We start from the raw sequence: 18,236 nt of genomic DNA, 5'->3' as shown, positions 1-18,236 counted from the left end.
CTCTCCGGGTCTGATCACCATACAGGTCAGAGCTGCTCCACCTGAAGCTGAAGTCCACTGTTCACCTGGAGAGAGGAGGAAGAACTTTAATATAACATGATGACTACATGCATATGTGTGATGACAACACTTCAAGAGTCTGCCCTGTAAAATCAACAATAATCTAATTTAATAAATGTAGTTTTTTAAAGGTAAACCAAAAATAAACTAAATGTATTAAGTCCTGAAAACATTTAGTGCTTTATAGAGTGATATGATTTTAAAGACTATCTTTTGACACAGAGGGAGTCAGTGCAGTGATTTAAACAACACATTAAACCAGAACTGAGACAAACACACTGAACACATTCTGTGCAGATTACAGTGAGGCTGCATATTGTGTGTATAAACTATTTTAGCTGCTCAAAATAACCTTCTAGATGCTGACAAACTAACATAATGAGACATCATTAAGCACAACACATGGAGCCTGATAGCTAACTGTGCTGTGCTCAGATATTTGGCTGTAACATGCTAGTATTAACTAGTTAACATGACACAGCACGATAATGGCGTCATGCTAACACTCTCCAACAGACACACACGGTAGCTAACATGCAAACCTGTCCCTTAAAGAACAAGATTAAATGACTCAGTCGTCTTTATAAGCTCCTTAATGTGTCCTTACCCGTTAATAAAGGCAGCTAAGCCGCTGCTAACATGTTTCCCAAACCTGCAGTGCATCTGCAACAACTTTAAAGTCAGCTAGCTAACATAGCATATCATAACCACTCACTTAAACTGACCAGCAAACTTTAGCTAACCAGCTTTCATGCTAAAGAATACATACATTTTTAAAAAGTTTGATGCCGATTTTACCGAGACTGCCTATATGTTTTGAGAAACTAACCAATGTTTCATTAACTGTGCATTCTTCATGTAATAAACACGGCAAAGATAAAACAACCAAAATTACAATGGAGTTTGGTGCACGAGCAAATCATAAAGTCCATCCGGATATAATTGGATGTAGTAGGATTTTGTTCCAGCCGAATTTACCTCAACACTTCACAGTTAAATGAGAAGTCTTCAGCTTCGTGTTCAGAGTTATTTTAGAGACACTTGAGGTCAAAACAAATCCCGCAGACATGAGAGGGAGGCTGGCTCCCTTTGGGCTTAACTTTAACAATGCATGAATGTAGTTACAATGCAGAGCTTGCTGGTATATAAAAGAAAATCACCTGGGATTTTCACCTGAGATCAGTAAGTAATAACTGACCTGTACACCTCCCACACAGACATGCATACACCTGTGCTGAGCAGGTAACTGGACACATAAAGCAGATTCGTTCAGAACAGTTTACTCACCGTGTTCGTGTCCTCAGAGAAGAGACGCTCTGACCAGAGTAAAGATCCACCAGTGACTGATATTAGGTATCAGACAGTTTTGGAGGGAAATGCATTAAATTCACGCGGGAAACGAGCGAGACCGCCCCTTTCGGCGCGCACCACCTGTATTCTTCAGAAAGCCTGTGGGCGGGACTCATTTTGCTGCTGTGTGCCAATCAAGAGTCAGAGAACTGTGGAGTGCAGTTCAGCTCAGTTGGCAGAGCAGGCCTTCAGTAACCACAGGGTTTGTCTCTTCCATGGGTTAAAGACCCAATCTGGGTTCTTTTGCTGCATTCTGTTCCCTGTGATCTCTCAATCTGTCTTGTCAATAGAGGGCAAAATAACAATAAAACGAATATTTATAGGACCAACACAAATAAACAATTAGGACTAAAAAAGCTCTTTTTTTAATTAATTGATGATTCATTTCTCTGGCCTGTATTTGTTATTAATCCCAAACTAACAGAAAGTAATCAAGTTACATTACTTTCATATTGTTAACCGGTGAATGCAGGTAATCTGGACACCTCAGCTCAAGTGTGTACAAATATATGTACTCTTGTTCAATGTTAAGGATTTTGACACATGATTACTTGAAAAGTACACAGTAAAAGCACTTTGTTAAATAAAAGTAAAAGTGTAAAAGTAAAGGTATGTTTCATGGGTCTGATTGTGAGACTGCAGTCTGACAGTCTGCAGAGCGGCTTCAGTACGATTACCGTAAACGTTCGTGCGTTTGCGCACTGCAAAAAAGGTGCCGCTGATTTGACCAAGCAAACACGAAACACAGCTGCCTGACCGCAGTCGACAGCCATATCGGCTTTCTCGCCTTATGTGGGCCCCTTAATAAGACAACAAAGTCTGACACACAACCGTGGACACGACCCGCTGTCTGTTGTTCATGTGAACGCGTCCCTGTCCTTAAACGAGAGGTGAACGTCAAGGCAGCATGTAGCCATAGCAACACTTCCGGTTAAGAAATTCTGAATAAAACTTAAAATTAGTCAGACGTGTAAATTAGCGCTCTGTCTCAGGGGATCGTTACGAAAGATTAAATATATTGTCCTTGTTGTCTTTCTATATATTTCTGCCACGATACTTGAAAGACTGCTTCGAGCGTAACGTCAACAATACAAAGAACTACGCTTCCCGGCATGCTCCGCGGCCAGACAACATGGTGTCATACACTGCACCAGCTGCAGAGGATTGTGTACTTTAATATAACCTCACAATTTGCAGCCATGTCGAGTTTCTTCGTGGTTGTTTTGCTCTTCGTAGGTCGGGTGTCTTCCTCGGATACTAAAGGTGAGCTCACTTCACATTTTAACGGATCAGGGAACGAACTTTAAGTGATGTTTGAGCTAATGTTAGTAACATTCCTAGCATGCTAACCTGTCACCCGCCTTCTGATGTGGCCGACCTGAATGTTGTTTGTCTTGTTGCGTTGGATTAAAAGACAAACGCACGCAGCTAGCTAACATTTTATTGTTCTTATTTATTTATATGTGTAAACAGAGGACGTGATGCATTGTCTTTTCTCCCTCCAGTCTCACAGAATGCCTACAGCCCCACTGAGAGCTATTTCATGTCGATATGGCACAACAGGCTGTATTTGTATTCGGCTGCTGCACTTGTTTTTGGGATCTGGTTCTCACTGAAGGTGGCGCTGAAGAAGGTGAATTCTCTACTTGCTCGTATCATCACATCACTTGCTCATTTCTGTCCAGTTTGTGCTGCTGCTGTTGTTGTTAGTATGTTGTGTTATCAGTGGCTCCTGTTTCCAAACATTTGAGGTCTTTGTCTTAGTAGGAAAGGGAAGCTCAGCATACAAAAATACCTGACATTTATTTGTCATCCCTTGTATGTTTTTTAGAAAAGCTTCTCCAAAGATGTCGGCACATTGGTGTACAGAGCTGTGAAGAACAATGACCGAGACACTGTGGTTCACCTGTCAGGAGTTAAAATCTTCTACGGCTCACAAACTGGAACAGCAAAGGTACATAATTTGTTTATTGAACACTTACAGATCTTCACCAGGTTACGATGATAAAATATAAACAACTTGATGCTATAATAACATGATGTAAACTCCGGGGAGGCGGACCAGTAAGGCTCATAATATTCTAAATCTTAGGAAAACAGAAATGAGGTTAAAAGTTTATATAATGACGCCATCAAGCACGGCCACCCAAATCTGATTGAATCACAAACCAAATGTGAACACAATAAAAAAACATTGCAAAAACACTTAATTCATCACGATACAAAAGTAAAGGTCACAATTGATTAATCCAAGGCCAGTCAGACCGGCAACTCACACAAAGTAAATACACCATTCTGAGAAGTCTAACAAGCATCATCTCTGGCTCTTCTTTTGTTTAGAGCTTTGCACAAGAGCTGTCCGAGGAGGTGAAGACTTTGGGAATACCAGCAGAGGTGATAGACATGAAAGACTACGATCCCGACGATCGGCTTGCTGATGAGGTAAGATGAAGAAAAAGAAGAAGAAGATTCCTTGTTTATTAAAGCACAGAAAAATGGCAAAAAAAACCCAGCAGCATGTGGAGACATATGGCCCTCAACTTGAGGATGTCACTTCTCTTAAATTAGAACCTAAACTCCTGCCAACTTACAGAGCTGCTCCTCGCTGCATAACCCTTGAATTTGGCATTATATAATGCAAAGTGAATAATTAATGCATCTGTGAATTATGGCGTCTCTGTTAAGAGGATAAACACAGTGTACAGACAGCACTAAGAAGTTGCTCCAGGGTGTTAATTAAATCTCTAAGACCTGGCGATGTGTCTTTTACAGGCGAGGCTTAATTAGAGACGAATTAATCAAAGTGAAATAAATCATAACTGTTTTCTTTTTTTTTTTTGATGAAAGCTTGACAACAAACTGTACAGTAAGCCTCACGTCGTGTAATGTTCCAGCTCAGCTTTTTTCAAACGGCTGTCACAGAGGACACAAATCCTGCTCAGCTGAAGAGAGATGGATTATTTTCATCAGCGCTCCCTTGTTATTTTGTGGGCGCAGGCACAGACGGTGCATCAAGAGAGGAATGGGATATATTGGTTGGCTGCTACACCGCTGGAAAGAAAATGTCTTTTTGCTCTATAGGACCGTGATAAAGTTTTCAATGACGGAAAATCTCCAGAAGGGAAATGATTGCAGACACCAGACATTGACCAGCCATCAATCAAGAAGACACTATGTGTTTGAACACGCTGAAGTTTTCTGTTTGTTGAGATGAGGTCAAGGACACGAGGTCTGCTTACTTTTGGTTTAATGTTCATTGATTTCCTGCTGGCTGTTGCATGAAATCTGATTCTTGGAGGAAAGTCGGCCAAATCAATGTTAGTTTAATCATCATTCATCACACAGCTGCCATAAGTAATACTGCTCGGACTTAAAGTAGGTGGGCAGGTTTTTAACTCCAGTTGTTTTTGTTGTCACTGTTCTGCTCCACCGTGTGGTGAAATACATTATTACACAATTCTTTCCCCTTTATTCCAGATAATCAATGATGTTTAATCAGAGACGTTCCTAATGACTCATTTACCTGACGTTTAATGGAAGATGTGAATATGTAATTTAAATGTGTAGAATTAAATGATTACTACTCGAGCACATCCCTATTTTTTAATATCGTTGAATAATGTCTAAGATCTCCTCTCGTTGAGTTTAATGAATCTTTAATTAGACTTAATCGTTTCCCTGTTATCTTTTATGTCTCCACTCAGTGCTCCAACAAGTCCGTCTGTGTGTTCCTCGTGGCCACCTACACTGACGGACGGCCCACAGAGAACGCTGAGTGGTTCTGCAAGTGGTTGGAGGAGGCGTCCACTGACTTCAGATACGGGAAGACTTACCTCAAAGGCCTCAGATATGCAGTGTTTGGTCTCGGCAACTCCGTCTATGTTGGCCACTACAACACAGTGAGAAACGGTTTCCATATTCTTCTGTGTGAATAATGGTGCTTGATAATGTGCTTTTAGATATTCAAGGGTTATCCAAAATGTAAAAGTGTGGTGGGAAATGGATTTCAGGTCAAAAATGTCAAAACTCAAGACCAGACAGAAATGTTTAAATGCTCTTTTCCTCACCAGGTGGGTAAAAACGTGGACAAGTGGCTGTGGATGCTGAGCGGCATGCGAGTCATGACCAGGGGAGAGGGCGACTGCAATGTGGTGAAGAGCCGTAATGGCAGCGTCCAGGCGGACTTCCTGGCTTGGAAGGTCAAGTTCCTGAACCGCCTCCAGGCTCTGACCAAGGGAGAGAAGAAGAGCTGCAGTGGGAACTGTAAGACTGGAGGCTCCTGTAAGAACAAGAGGAGAGACACACAGGAGGAGGAGGAGGAGGAGGAGGGGGAGAAGGCAGCGCTGAAGAATAACAGCTCTGAGGTAAAGACAGAAGAACAAAGTTTATTTCACTGATGTGTTTTTAATGACACACCGAACATTTTTTTCTTTTGGGGCAGAAGGTGAATAGTTGTGTCAATCGGTTGAGCTCACTTTGCTGAAGTGCCCTTGAGCAAAATGAATGTCTATCTGCCCCTGGAGCAGAGTTCTGGTGTTGACAATTATGTTTTCTTTATAACTGGGGGCAACGCATCTGGTCACCTGTCAGTTACCTGTCACAGATCATATCTCCCTTTATATAATGGGCTCTGCTGATCTGGATTTACTGAACATAGGTACAGCGTCTCCAAGCAAAGGTGTTAGAAATGATTCACTGAAATCATACGCGTCAGTATAGTGATAACTGCCATTTCTCCTACAACTGCAATAACCACATGGATCTAAACGGCAGCCAGCCTGAAGTACAGAGACACACCGTATCAAGGCAGTGATTCTAGTCTGACTCATGATGCTCATGTGAATTTCTGTGCATTGTCCCTTATTTAAATGAAATAAGCAAACATAAAAACAAAGTGTATTAAAGATCCAGACTGCTACATCACAGACCTGATGATGTTGCAGTCTGACTGCTGTTCCCTCTAACAGCCTCCTGACTGAGGACGACAGTGAGTTGTTTTTCCAAAAAGCCTATTTAAAAAAAAAAAACTTTCCTGGCTTCTGCCTAAGACTTTAATGAATTACAGTATTTACAGTCATATAAGAGAGTGTTTACTGTTGAATAAAAACATGGAAACATACCTTGATTTACGTTTTAATGAATGAATTAAAGTAGTTCAAACTCTTATAACAGACAGTAAATGCATGATAAGTCCACTTGGCTCCGTAACAAAACACAGAACAAAAGGACACAACCACATTCTTCAGCCTTTGAACAAATTAACTCAATATGTACCATCAAATCAGTCAGTTTCGTTGAAGGATATAGTAGCACTAATAGTTCAAATCTGTTATATAGACTCCATCTTCTCCCTTTGACCCAGAATACAAGCAAGCAGATGGTGAAGATGAGAGTAAGAACAGCAGAGAAAGTGTAACTGATGTCTAACAAAGAAAATGTCCTCTGCCTTACGATGTCATCTGTCAACATTACAAGGTCACACACACACCATATCCCAGCAGGCTCAGTAGTCTGAATGGGCCAACAGCCTCCTGCTGCACTTCAACTATGTGATCAACGTCTGATGAGGATTCAGGAAGATGAGTGTTACTCTCTTTATATCAGCACTGATGTTGTGCAATTTCAATAGTATTCACGTTGTTATAAATGTCCTGCACAGCTTACATGAAATCTGTCATCACTGTCAACACTGTCGTCACGTCAAAATAGCATTCATACGCATCGCTGCACACACGGATGACCAGTTGTCATGGTAGCAGGCACCTCAGAGCCAAATCTAGCTGAGACTTCTTCCCCTCTGTCCTCAACACTCGGTGCACTCAGCTGAGGTGACATTCAGCCGGAACCAAGAGCAGCTGAAGAACTGTGGCGAAGTGGATCATCATCGTGATTTATCTTCCCACAGTGCAGCTCATACACTTTATCCTGCCGCCGCCGAGTGTGTGTGGTCAGAATCTTCAACACCGCATTGTGATAAATCCTCTAAAAGACCATAAACATGCTCATGGCTTTTGTTATTTAATCAGGCAGCCCAGGAGGAGACGACAGTGTGCAATAAATGTGTTCCATATGGGCTCCCTCACTCAATCATGTCAGTCGTCACAGGTTTTTAATTGGTTATGTGATGGGACACATGTGAGTCTCTCTACGCTGGAGGATCATTTACATTTGTCCTTGAGCTTGTTTAACCTTATTTTGATGTTTCTGACTCTGTTTGTTCTGGTTTCAGGAGGAGCTGATGGAGTCCAGCAGTGATGACGAGGAGTCTGGTCAGCAGCGTGAGAAGAAATCTGCTTCAGTGGTCGACATGGAGGATCTGGGCAACATCATGAACAGTGTCAAGAAAGCAAAGGTCAGATTCTGATACAAGTGACTTAAGTACATTTACTCAAGTATTGCACTAAGCTACTAGCTCCCTCTGCAGGTTTAGCTTAATTATACAAAATATAATGATTTAATGTTAAAGATTAAGATAAATTTCCTTTTTCAGCTGGAATGCATCAGTTATTACAGTCTAGTATAATGAAATATGCCATCCTGCATGAAAACTTTCACTGTTGGTGCATGTAAGTAAAGGTTTATATACATAACTTTTACTGGTAATAGAGTATTTCTGCACTTCTGGTACAAAATTGGTACTTTAAATTGGCCACAAAATGCTGCGACCCCTCAGAATCAAAATGTAAACTGTACAAATTAGATATATAGTACTGCTTCACAGTATTACAGTTAAATGATTGTATAATTATTTTAAGCTGGAGGTCCAGTCATCATCCAGCAGGTTTATTTTCAGCCTTTCCACATTGATGCCTATAAGCAGGCACCATCAGGGCATTAAGCTTCCACCACCTTAGTCCTGATCTAAGTGTGTTGAGTGAGGAGAAAAAAAGAGGTGTCACTGAAGGAGAAATGGCAGATGGGTTGATAGACACCAGACCCCCGGCAGGCGAGAAGCGGAGGCTTGCATAAGAGCGAAGACGCCCACCTCACAGACTTGTGAGGAACGAGTGAGTCAAGGAGAAAAAAATCAGATGGCAGAAACATTATCTGCTCCTTTATAGGCTGTAGTGTAAAGAATATATTGATGAAGTGAACATGACGGGTTTAAGGGAAGGGAAGGAAAAGACGGGGAGGTATTCAGTGTGACATTCACTTTACTTGTCTGGGATCCACAAGTAGAGATTCGATTTCATTCACAGTGTCACCGTTGTAGTGGTTTGACAGCTTATTGTTTAATATCTAGTTACATACAAGTGACATAGAATTTGTTTGAATTTAATACTTTATATTTGACAGTCGCGCCCCCTTGGTGTTGGTTGTGGCCCTGGTCTTAAGAGACAAGTCGCTGAACGTGTTGACTTCTGTTTTGTTTGGACAGAATCATTTTTGTGTTTATCAGTAACTCCAGAGAATACCAGAGATAATATTGCAGTTTGTAATTTGTTCACGACAAATTATAAATGTTCTGGATTGCAGTGGGAGTGTCCACGTCTACCACAGATTTAACAACATGTTCTCGCCGGCTCGTCCCGTCTCACGTCACATGAATATTGCAGTACATTGTGTGTCGGCGCTGTGAGGTTTGGACAGGCCTCTTTGTGAACTCGACATGGACGTGTTTATACATCACAGCTGGAAAGTTGAAGAGGCATCAGTTGATAATTCGAGGAGTCTGGGAAGCTCAGTGCAGTGGAACAAGGCAGACGTCTTTTCAAAGTGTTTTTATTTAGTGTTTATGACGAAGCCGTGGGGTTCCCATTGTCATTCTTCCCTCTGAGGATATTCCAGTTTATTTTTTTTGTGATGGCCAAACACAAACATGGACACAGACTTTGAATAGAATTTATTCTAACTATCTTGTAGCATTTTAGTATGATTGTAATTGTATCATCACACTTGGATGTCAGGATGACAACTTTGCTTGCGTGTCTGCGGCAACAAATTAGTGTTTTTGCATAATTTGGTCACAGAGAGCAGGCAGTGCAAGATGTAATTAGTTTGTACACTAAAGATGTGCTATTGCCAAGAGACGACGAGTATTTAGCCAAGCTGCAAATTAAGTGTGAACAAGGAAATTCCCATGACAGGAACATGTTAGTTGGCTAATTTTCAGTGTGGAGCTGACTGCAAGTTTGATATCTGTTTTTTTTGATAAACTGGATTATGTCTTTTTTTGAATCTGATGTTATAAAGGTTAAATATAATTCACACACACTTATGTTGCATCTTTCAAAAGGGAGCTGGAGACACAATATTTCATCATAACTGCAGGTGGAAGCACACTTTGGCCACATTTGACCACTAGGTGATGGCAGAGACTCTCAGTTGCAGACACCTCAAGTCTCAGAATGAACCACGGCTCTGACATTTGTCACCATGCTGTCATTTCACCTCCAGAGCGATTTGCTTTAATGCTCTGTGCACACCAGCAGGACAGACATTTAACAGATTTCATAACATTTTCTCTCTCTACGTTCGTCTCCAGCCTGAAGCTAAACCTCACCGACTGAGGCTGTATTCAAGAGCTTTGAATCATCAGGTCGTTGGTAAATGTTTTAGTGAATTCCTCCACGATTATGTCCAAGTGATTTATGAACACCAGTCACACACATGCAGAAGAACAAATTATGTTCATGTCATTGTGGAACAGATTAACAGCTGTGACTGCACTGCAGGTGACTGTGATTTTATCTCAAGTCGTTTGGATTTTGAGACTGATCAGTTTTCACATTAAATACTTAACATGATGATATATTTCCTTACTGGTGATGGCAATGTTTGATCATATTTCTTTGCTAACGTTCTTGTTTTCTTTTCGTATTTATTACACAACTATATCATCCCCGAGGGCTGCGTTAAGAAATGCAGTAAACATCAGCACATTTCCATTCACTGGTACTAATTTGTATCATACCTCATAGTCTCTGTTCCCTATATACACTGGTGAGTAGGGATGCAAATAACGATTAGTTTTATTATTATTTCATCTGACTGTCAAAAAAACATTGTGAGAAATGCTGCCAGCGTGATTTCCTAGAACGCAACGTGACGTCTTTTCATGTACTCTTATAAATGACAGGAAGAAGCTGGAACAAGCAAATCTTTTAAATGTCTGATTTAAAAATTATTAAATTTTCAATTTACTCATACTAATCTTCTTTTGGTCGATTAATACATTAATCAGCTAATAGTTGGAGCTGTAATTGTCACTCCCAAAAGATGTCCAAGAGAGCTCATAGGCATGATTGTAATGTTATTATTTAATAGAAGAATTGTTTTAGGGGTGTGTTTGTGTAAATATCCAGACTGACACAAGGAAAATGTTTTCAAACACAATATCGATCAGTCGGCCTGTTATTGAACTGAGCCGTCCAGAGATTAGGGCTGTTTTCACCCACTAATGAGTTTCATTTGCTGTGCCATTTCATGCTCTCAAAGCCATTACGCTCAAATGAACATCTGTCTCCAGTTGATTTTGATCTTACAGTTACTGAAATGAAGTGTCAGTAGCTGTCATGTCTAAGTATGTCACCACACCCAACCCCGAATGGTCTTTTTGCCATCATGACTGCTTTAGTTGAGGCCGACCCGTAAAAGAACAGGAGGCTGTAGAGCTAAAAATGGCAGTGATGGATGTCTGTATTGATGTCAGTGGAGCTTGTAGCCAGGCAGGAGTGAGGATGAGTGGACCGCTGCTAAACCTGATGACATGATTTGCTCGTTTTGCCAGACCTTAGTCAGTATCAGTCTTTGGCTGTAGTTTTATTTGTTTTCTGCCAAGTTCCAGTAAAGCTTCACTGTCTTTGATTTTCTAATTGATTGTGCACAAAAAAGATGTTGCACCAGCATCTAAACTCTGTCAAAGGAGGCTTTTTTTTTGTGTTTTTCATGTTGTGGGACTGTTAGCAGATCAGCGTTTGTGTCAGGCGGATCATTCAACTTGGTGGCTACGCAGCTTTCTGGGCTGGATTTTGATTTTTTTTCAGCTCAGTGTCCAGTCGAGGTGAGATCTCTAGGCACCTCACGATTCAGTGAGATTCTGAATCAGAGGGATTATAAAATGATCATGGATACATTTTGATGCATTCAGATTTAGAATTTCAGCACATTTCATCTCGTATTTGTTTCCCTCTTTCCTCTTCATCCGTCTCGCTTGTGCCGTCTGTCCCACATGTACCGTCATGTTTGTCCCTCGATCACCTGCTTGCACTGTGTGTTGTCGCTGTGCTGTCCGTCTGCATCAACCCCATGTTGCGTCATGGTTCCAGAGCACAACGTGGTGCTGTGAGATGTCCCAGTTCTGTTAGTCCAGACACATCCGGGCATAACTGGATGTCTGTGAGCTCTCGAGCGCAGGGTGAAAGCGGAGCTGTGGGAACCAGAGACTGGAGCCAGATGAATCGCTGGTGCTGCACGCAAACACCACAGGGACAGATTGTTGCACTGTCGGCTACATGTAGCGTATGCTGTCAGAATTTTGCATGCAGTAAGTGAAGGTGGACATTTGTGATGGCTGATGGTGTCAAACTAGTCTTATCCCCTTTTAGGGTTTAAATTGTACCTGACCTGAACGGCTATTTGAGCCACATCCTCCTGATGAGTGAACCTCAGGGTGGCTGATGTTTTTACAAATTGATTATTTTAGTGAGTTACTGTACACCAGAAATGGAATAGAGCACGGCTTAGAGCATCATTTAAGCCAGCTGAAGTAAGGCAGAATTATTTGCAGAGACAAATTAAGTCTCAAAATCCTTTTTCCACCTTGGAACAAGATGTGGGTGGATTACACAGCATGATGGCTTACTTATTCACAGTGTCTCCTTTCAGCAGAGGAGCTGCTCATCCAGGGGACCACAGGAGTACTGTGATCTGCCTCTTAATGGTAGGCACACATGGCCTCGGATGGACAGAGCAGTTTGGGCTGCATGGGTTTAGTTTGAGGAGCACCATTGTCAGGTTTCTCAGCAGAAGATTGGTTCTGATTACCTGAGGTCTTGCACAGATTCACAATACATGTGCTTTGTAATTACACACACATGTTGGAGCCTGGTTTCTTTGAGGTGATGCTCAGTATTAATTTTTACAAAGTTTGTGGGATGCAAGAAGCAGGTCACATATATGTTTTGTTCTTTTGTTTTTGCAAATTTTGATGAGATCTTTGAGTAGTGTGTCGCAGCTGCACAACATTGTTTAGCAAAGTGGTTCATTGCAGTTAAACAAAACAAAAAAAGCAGCAACAAGTCACAGTTGTTAAACTGAAACATTACAGATGATTTGCAAGTAACCAAATGTTCATATTGTTTTAGAATTGTTGTCTGTCTGTCTTTACTGTTTTGGTTCACTGCCCCGTTCTACAACAAAATCCCTTTAACATTTAGCTTTCAGCAGCAGACGTGTCCCTCAGAAGCTGGAAGAAACCGTCATGGCCAAAAACAACCCTTCAAATTAATGATCGTGTCGGTCCGACTGGGTGTGTAAATAGACAACTGTTAACAGCAACTGTTCGCCACGTCAACTTTAAAGTTGTTCACAGCTTGAGGCAAAACAATGTGTTAGTGCAGTTGTAGAAGTTTTTTTTCAAATGAACTTTCTAACAGAAAGAAAGTCCATAAACTCTGGAGTCTAAACACTCTGATCCAGGAGGAATCGTTTGGAAAATATGGAATTGGGGGAGTGTAAAACAACGCATGGATTAGTTGATATAAATATGAATATTTACTTTTCTCTAAATCAAGTGGTAATCAGACTGACTTGTCTTAAACGCATATCTTATTTCAGCTGTCTTCTCAGAACCATTACTTAGACGCAGTGGTGCATGTCTGTAGCACTTAGAGCTGTGTGTCCAATAAACAAGGGATAGCGCCCTACAGCATGCTGCACAGAAACCAGTGAACTGTCTCCTTTCTTCAGATATACACACAAACATTCGTCAATGTTTGCTGACAGAGTATCAGCCCCTCATGGACGCCGCAGTGCTGAGAAGATGACATATAGATCCCGACAGACAAGCCGAAGCAGTGGCAGCAGTACCATAATTGGGTGGAGCTGTCACTTAACTTGGTTAATCTCCGAGACGTCTCGTCCATCACGCTCCTCTGAAAGTATTACCTGTTCCCATCCACCAGTGTTGCATCTGTAAACAGCACATCTTCTGAGATACTTAGATTTACATACAAACATCGTACTCCACAATGAAGTAGTCCTGGCCTGAGGGAAGTTTTTAATCTTTCAGATGCTGCTGCTGTTTCAACATTCAAAAGAAAGAGCTTTTGAGATAAATCTAAATAGCTCTTGTGTTAACTTTCAAAGGGCCCCTGAGGAGAACTTAAACCAACATTACCTTCCACTGTCTCGACAGGAACATGGTCCTGTATTAGACAAATGAAGCTGTCACGCACTGGTTAATGGTTATATCACATACAAAGTCATGCGAGGACCGCTGAATCATAATCCTTGATCTTCTCTCCTGTCAAACATCAGACACTTAGAGGAGCTCATTAAAATTTCTTACTTTTAACTTAGTTCCTTTAAGTGTTAAGCATCAAATCATGTGGCAAGCAGGTAAGACACATTCAAAAATGGATTTATTAAAGCCTTTCTGGATGTTTTCTGCTGTTGGCGTCTGGTTGAAGAAATGCACATTGTATTCTTTTCATCAGTTTCAGCTTCTAGCCTCATCGTGTCTATTAAATGATTTATTGGCATCTGGTTGGTCTATTTTTTATTGAATAGATTGAATTTATTGTCAGCTGAGACAGTGTTGGTTTTTGTAGTGAATGCATTTTACAAGAGCAGCTGAATTATTCTTTTTCTTTGCTAATGTCAGAGTGTACGATCTCAAAGATCACGACACAGCAGCAGAGTCTGATCTTCATGGATACCAGCAAGGTTATAAACAATAACTGAGGTTTTTTCTGTCTGCCGCAGAGTAAAGATGAGAGTCGAGGAGACGGCCAGATGGTGAAACTATCCAAATTGAACGGAACGAGGAAGATTGAAGATGAAGGGGAAAGAAGAGAGATGATCACCCCTGCCCTTAGAGACGCGCTGACAAAGCAAGGTGAGGAAAATGATAATTTGGTAATTAAAGTTATAAATTACAGAGTTTATACGAAACAAATTAGAAACAAGGATGAACACGCTGTCAGTATGGTCTGTAAATGACAGCGCTTCATTTGTTGATATGAATCTTTGACTCATGCGTGTAAAACTGTGTATTCATTTCCAAAATAACATCTGCTAAGTGTCACTGGGTAATATATTCATATTATCTAGCTGCTCTGCTCCGCAATAAAAAAATCACATTACAGACCTTGCACACCAGCTGCTTGTCAGCATATCCTTAACCTTGCTCTTTCCACAAGGGCAGCAGAGTTATAATTCACTTTAAAACATGAATTATGAGTCATGTCATGTCAAATATGCAGCTTGCCAGCCGAGAAATCAATCTAGATTTTCTTTCCTTAAAAGTATTGTTTCGTGATCAAAGTCACTGATTGAGGCGTCCGCTCGCTTTAAGTCTGGTACCTACAATATGTGGAAATGTTACATATTATATTTTTAAGGTTAATCTGAGGTGCTCTGTGAGGAGAAATGTTGAGCTGGTGAATGTGTGTTATCTAATGGCACCTAATGATGCATTGCAGTCCAATTAGCCTCTCTGCCTCCACCTGTCCTCAGGGTGCAGTACCAAGAGTTTCACTCCTCTCTCCTCCCACACAAACACTCCTAGCTGGTGTCATAAAGTTCTTAATTCATCATGCAGAGCCTGTAGTTGAACTTGCATAATGTCACCTTGTCTGAGAAGAAAGTTCCTCCTGTATCCGTCCTGAATAGATGTTTTGATACCTGTTTCATCAGATGAAACGTCTGCTGCATTTACTCACTGAAACCTCTCAATTCTCTAATTACACATGCACATCTGATAACCTTAGTGCCCCTCGCCTCTATGTGAATGCTTAACTCTGAGTGAAGCTCAATATTTATGATACTGCATCTGTGTTTTAGTACATGTAGCTTCATGCAGTGTATCCATATGTTCTCTGTGTAGGTGTTTGCCTCTCATAAGGCTCGAGACTCTCAGTTGTTGACTCATTAGCGCAGCCTGAAACATTTTACAATCTCTCCTCGCTTTAGTCCATTCACAAGCGTAACACAGGCCAGTCATTTTCAGCCAAACCCCCCCCTCCAACTGTTTGCTTACACAACAGTCTATAAATAGGACTCTGTGAGCAAGACTTCACTTTATTTGACCAAATGGTGACCTATTTCATGGTGATTGTGTTGGCAAAAGTCAGTCCCCGGAGACAGTTTGTTATATTTGCAATAAAAGAATGAAGGATGAAAGTTTTGGCATTGTTTTAATGATACTGTGTCTTTTGAGGGCTGTTTTCTGTGCCGCCATTTTCTGGCATGACACGGATGCAAAAGTCACTCATCCAATCAAATCGTCCAAGAACGTTTGAACGTAGTGCTGCACACAAGATGAGGCTGAAACGTGTACGCCTGCATCCAGAATCTGTTTCTTTAAAAATGCATTCACAAAGAATAAACATAGAGGGCAGACATGCGTTTAAAAACAGTCACTGTAACGGATTAGACCACAGGAATCTCATCAACTATAAACTGAGGTGAATGTTTTTTGTTTTTTTTTTGTTTTTCTTTCTTCCACATGATTTATGAGCTGGCACACGTGTGAGTAAGGAGATAAAAATGAGGTCATATCCAGGTCCATAAGAATTTACAGGACAGCGGGGCTGTAAAACATTTCTCATCAGAATATTCAGATTGTGCAGCTGAAACACTGAAACACATTATTTTGCCAAGTGTCTCTTTGTTTTATTGGTGGAAATCTAGTACCTGTGAGATCCTGATAGAGGATGCTGCAGACCTGTCCAAACAAATTGGGCTTATTTTCCAGCTCTTTGATTATTCACATCCTCCCTTTGCTCATTTTTATTTCCCTCAAAGCTCAGAGTAGAGGACAGAATATCAAAAAATCAAAGTATAAATTGTCTGCAGAACTGTCAGTGGTGTTGTACCCAAATCGCTCGGGCACCTCTGATTCTGTGCTTTACAAATTAGAGGCCCTGTGGGTAAAGACTTGTTTCTCTTTAGCAGTTATTTGTAGCAGCAGGCCGTCTGTGAGCCTCGGTTGATTAGATCTAGTGGCAATTTATCTTTTTAAAGAGTTGTTAGAGAAGCAGGTGGTCACTAATATAATCAAAGAAACAGATGTTTTATCAACAGGCTTTGAATTCGTTATCAATCTGTTTTGGGTTTTGATGACACATCTCCAAATACATACATGTAATGAACACCTGTGCATGAGGCCACGAACATCAGCACTTTCAGGCTGTATCGGTGTTGTGTGACGCCTCCTGGTGAAGCTTTTGGTCTTTTTCCTTGATGCATTACACGTTAAAGTGTAACATTTCACAGCACATATTCTCCTCTTGCAGTGATAACAGAGAAAGGGGGGAAAGGAACAGACTTTCTTTTCTTCTCTCCATCCACCTCCCACTCACTCTGGCTCCATCCTCTCCAGTGACACATTAAAGGATGTGAGGGCATTGGAAATCAATTTTCCTAACAAACACAAGAGGGGAAACCTTGCTTACATTAAAATCATTAATAGTTAAATAAACTGCCCGCAGGTCCAACTCCTTACTGTTATTTCCACAGTCTCGTTGGCCTGGGATTATATATTTTTATGTATCTTGCGGTTGCTAGGCTGGAGGTTAAAAGAGGACGTGTGCTCTCAAGGTATTTTTCAAGTGGAAAAACAATTTGATGCTAGTCAGCATGTTTTTGCCCCAAAGAAAAAAGGCAAAGCAAACATTGGTGAGAAATAAGACACTCAGTTCTGTGTTTGTGCATTTATTGTTATCAAGAAACTCAAAAAAACATCCTTGATTATTGTCAAGCTGTTTCATTCAGGTGGTAAATCAAAGAATTTGTATTTTCGTCCTCTAGCCTTCCCTATAAATAAACATCTTAGTATTTGACTTATCTAGCATCAAACTTGAGATCTGTGGAAGCTAAGGGAGATCTTACACACTCTTACACTTATCCTGTGTTTTAATTGAGTATTTCAGCTACAAGGATTTAAAATCAAAACATATAATGGTCCAAATAAAATGTCACCACCTGGATTCCACATCAGGCTGTTCAGCTTAAATATAAAGCCTCTTTGAATACTGGGACTTTAAAGTGAGCCCTCCTTGATTCACCCAGAAGCAGTCCCCATGTTCTGCTAGTTATTGAGCAGATTAAGCGTTAAACGATTAAAAGATAAAAGTGTTCTCTTTGACAGACGTCACAGAGGAGGGTTTGTTACAGCGCAGACCTGCAGGGACTCACCCAGACGTGACCATTCACAGCTTCTGGTTTTAGGCTGTGGTAATTTAAGAGGATAGAGAGGCAGACTTGTGAAGAAAGTGAATTTGAAACACTTTATCCTCCTTTTGTGCTGAGGGGGAATTTGAAACGCCATCCCCTCCTTCTAACTGTGGACGTGCCCTTGAGCTGCCATTAGTCACTTTATTGGAGATCTTCAGTGGCCTATCAGAGGACTGTGAACGAAGATGACTCTGTGAATGTTGAGCAGGGCTTTTGTTAATGCACCAGTCAAAGCAGATATTATCTCTACTGGTATATGTATTGATTATCTGCCGAATGTGGCCTCGTTGTTCTGGGCCAGAGAAGTGTTTAACTGATTAAAAAATTCCTCTCACATGTTGTTGTTCTGTCTCGTTCTGCGCAGGGTACAAACTAATTGGAAGCCACTCGGGAGTAAAATTGTGTCGATGGACCAAGGTAATGGA

General features: G+C 41.0%; 1 protein-coding gene across 1 annotated transcript in view; it reads left to right on the top strand.

Annotated features, from left to right (window-relative positions):
• The first annotated feature begins 2,374 nt into the window (after nucleotides 1–2,374).
• tyw1 (tRNA-yW synthesizing protein 1 homolog (S. cerevisiae)) overlaps nucleotides 2,375–18,236 on the top strand; it is a 45,338-nt gene continuing 29,476 nt past the window's right edge. The window contains exons 1-9 of the mRNA XM_037071714.1: nucleotides 2,375–2,673; nucleotides 2,916–3,043; nucleotides 3,242–3,364; nucleotides 3,751–3,852; nucleotides 5,115–5,309; nucleotides 5,481–5,774; nucleotides 7,640–7,762; nucleotides 14,338–14,470; nucleotides 18,176–18,228. Coding sequence (XP_036927609.1) covers nucleotides 2,523–2,673; nucleotides 2,916–3,043; nucleotides 3,242–3,364; nucleotides 3,751–3,852; nucleotides 5,115–5,309; nucleotides 5,481–5,774; nucleotides 7,640–7,762; nucleotides 14,338–14,470; nucleotides 18,176–18,228 — 1,302 coding nt within the window. The 5' untranslated portion in view covers nucleotides 2,375–2,522. The remainder of the gene's footprint in view (nucleotides 2,674–2,915; nucleotides 3,044–3,241; nucleotides 3,365–3,750; nucleotides 3,853–5,114; nucleotides 5,310–5,480; nucleotides 5,775–7,639; nucleotides 7,763–14,337; nucleotides 14,471–18,175; nucleotides 18,229–18,236) is intronic.

This window comes from Acanthopagrus latus, chromosome 2 (genome assembly GCF_904848185.1).
Source record: "Acanthopagrus latus isolate v.2019 chromosome 2, fAcaLat1.1, whole genome shotgun sequence".
NCBI classification, from domain to species: Eukaryota; Metazoa; Chordata; class Actinopteri; order Spariformes; family Sparidae; genus Acanthopagrus; species Acanthopagrus latus.
Note: the sequence above shows the minus strand (reverse complement) of the source record. Positions and strands in the feature narration are given on the sequence as shown.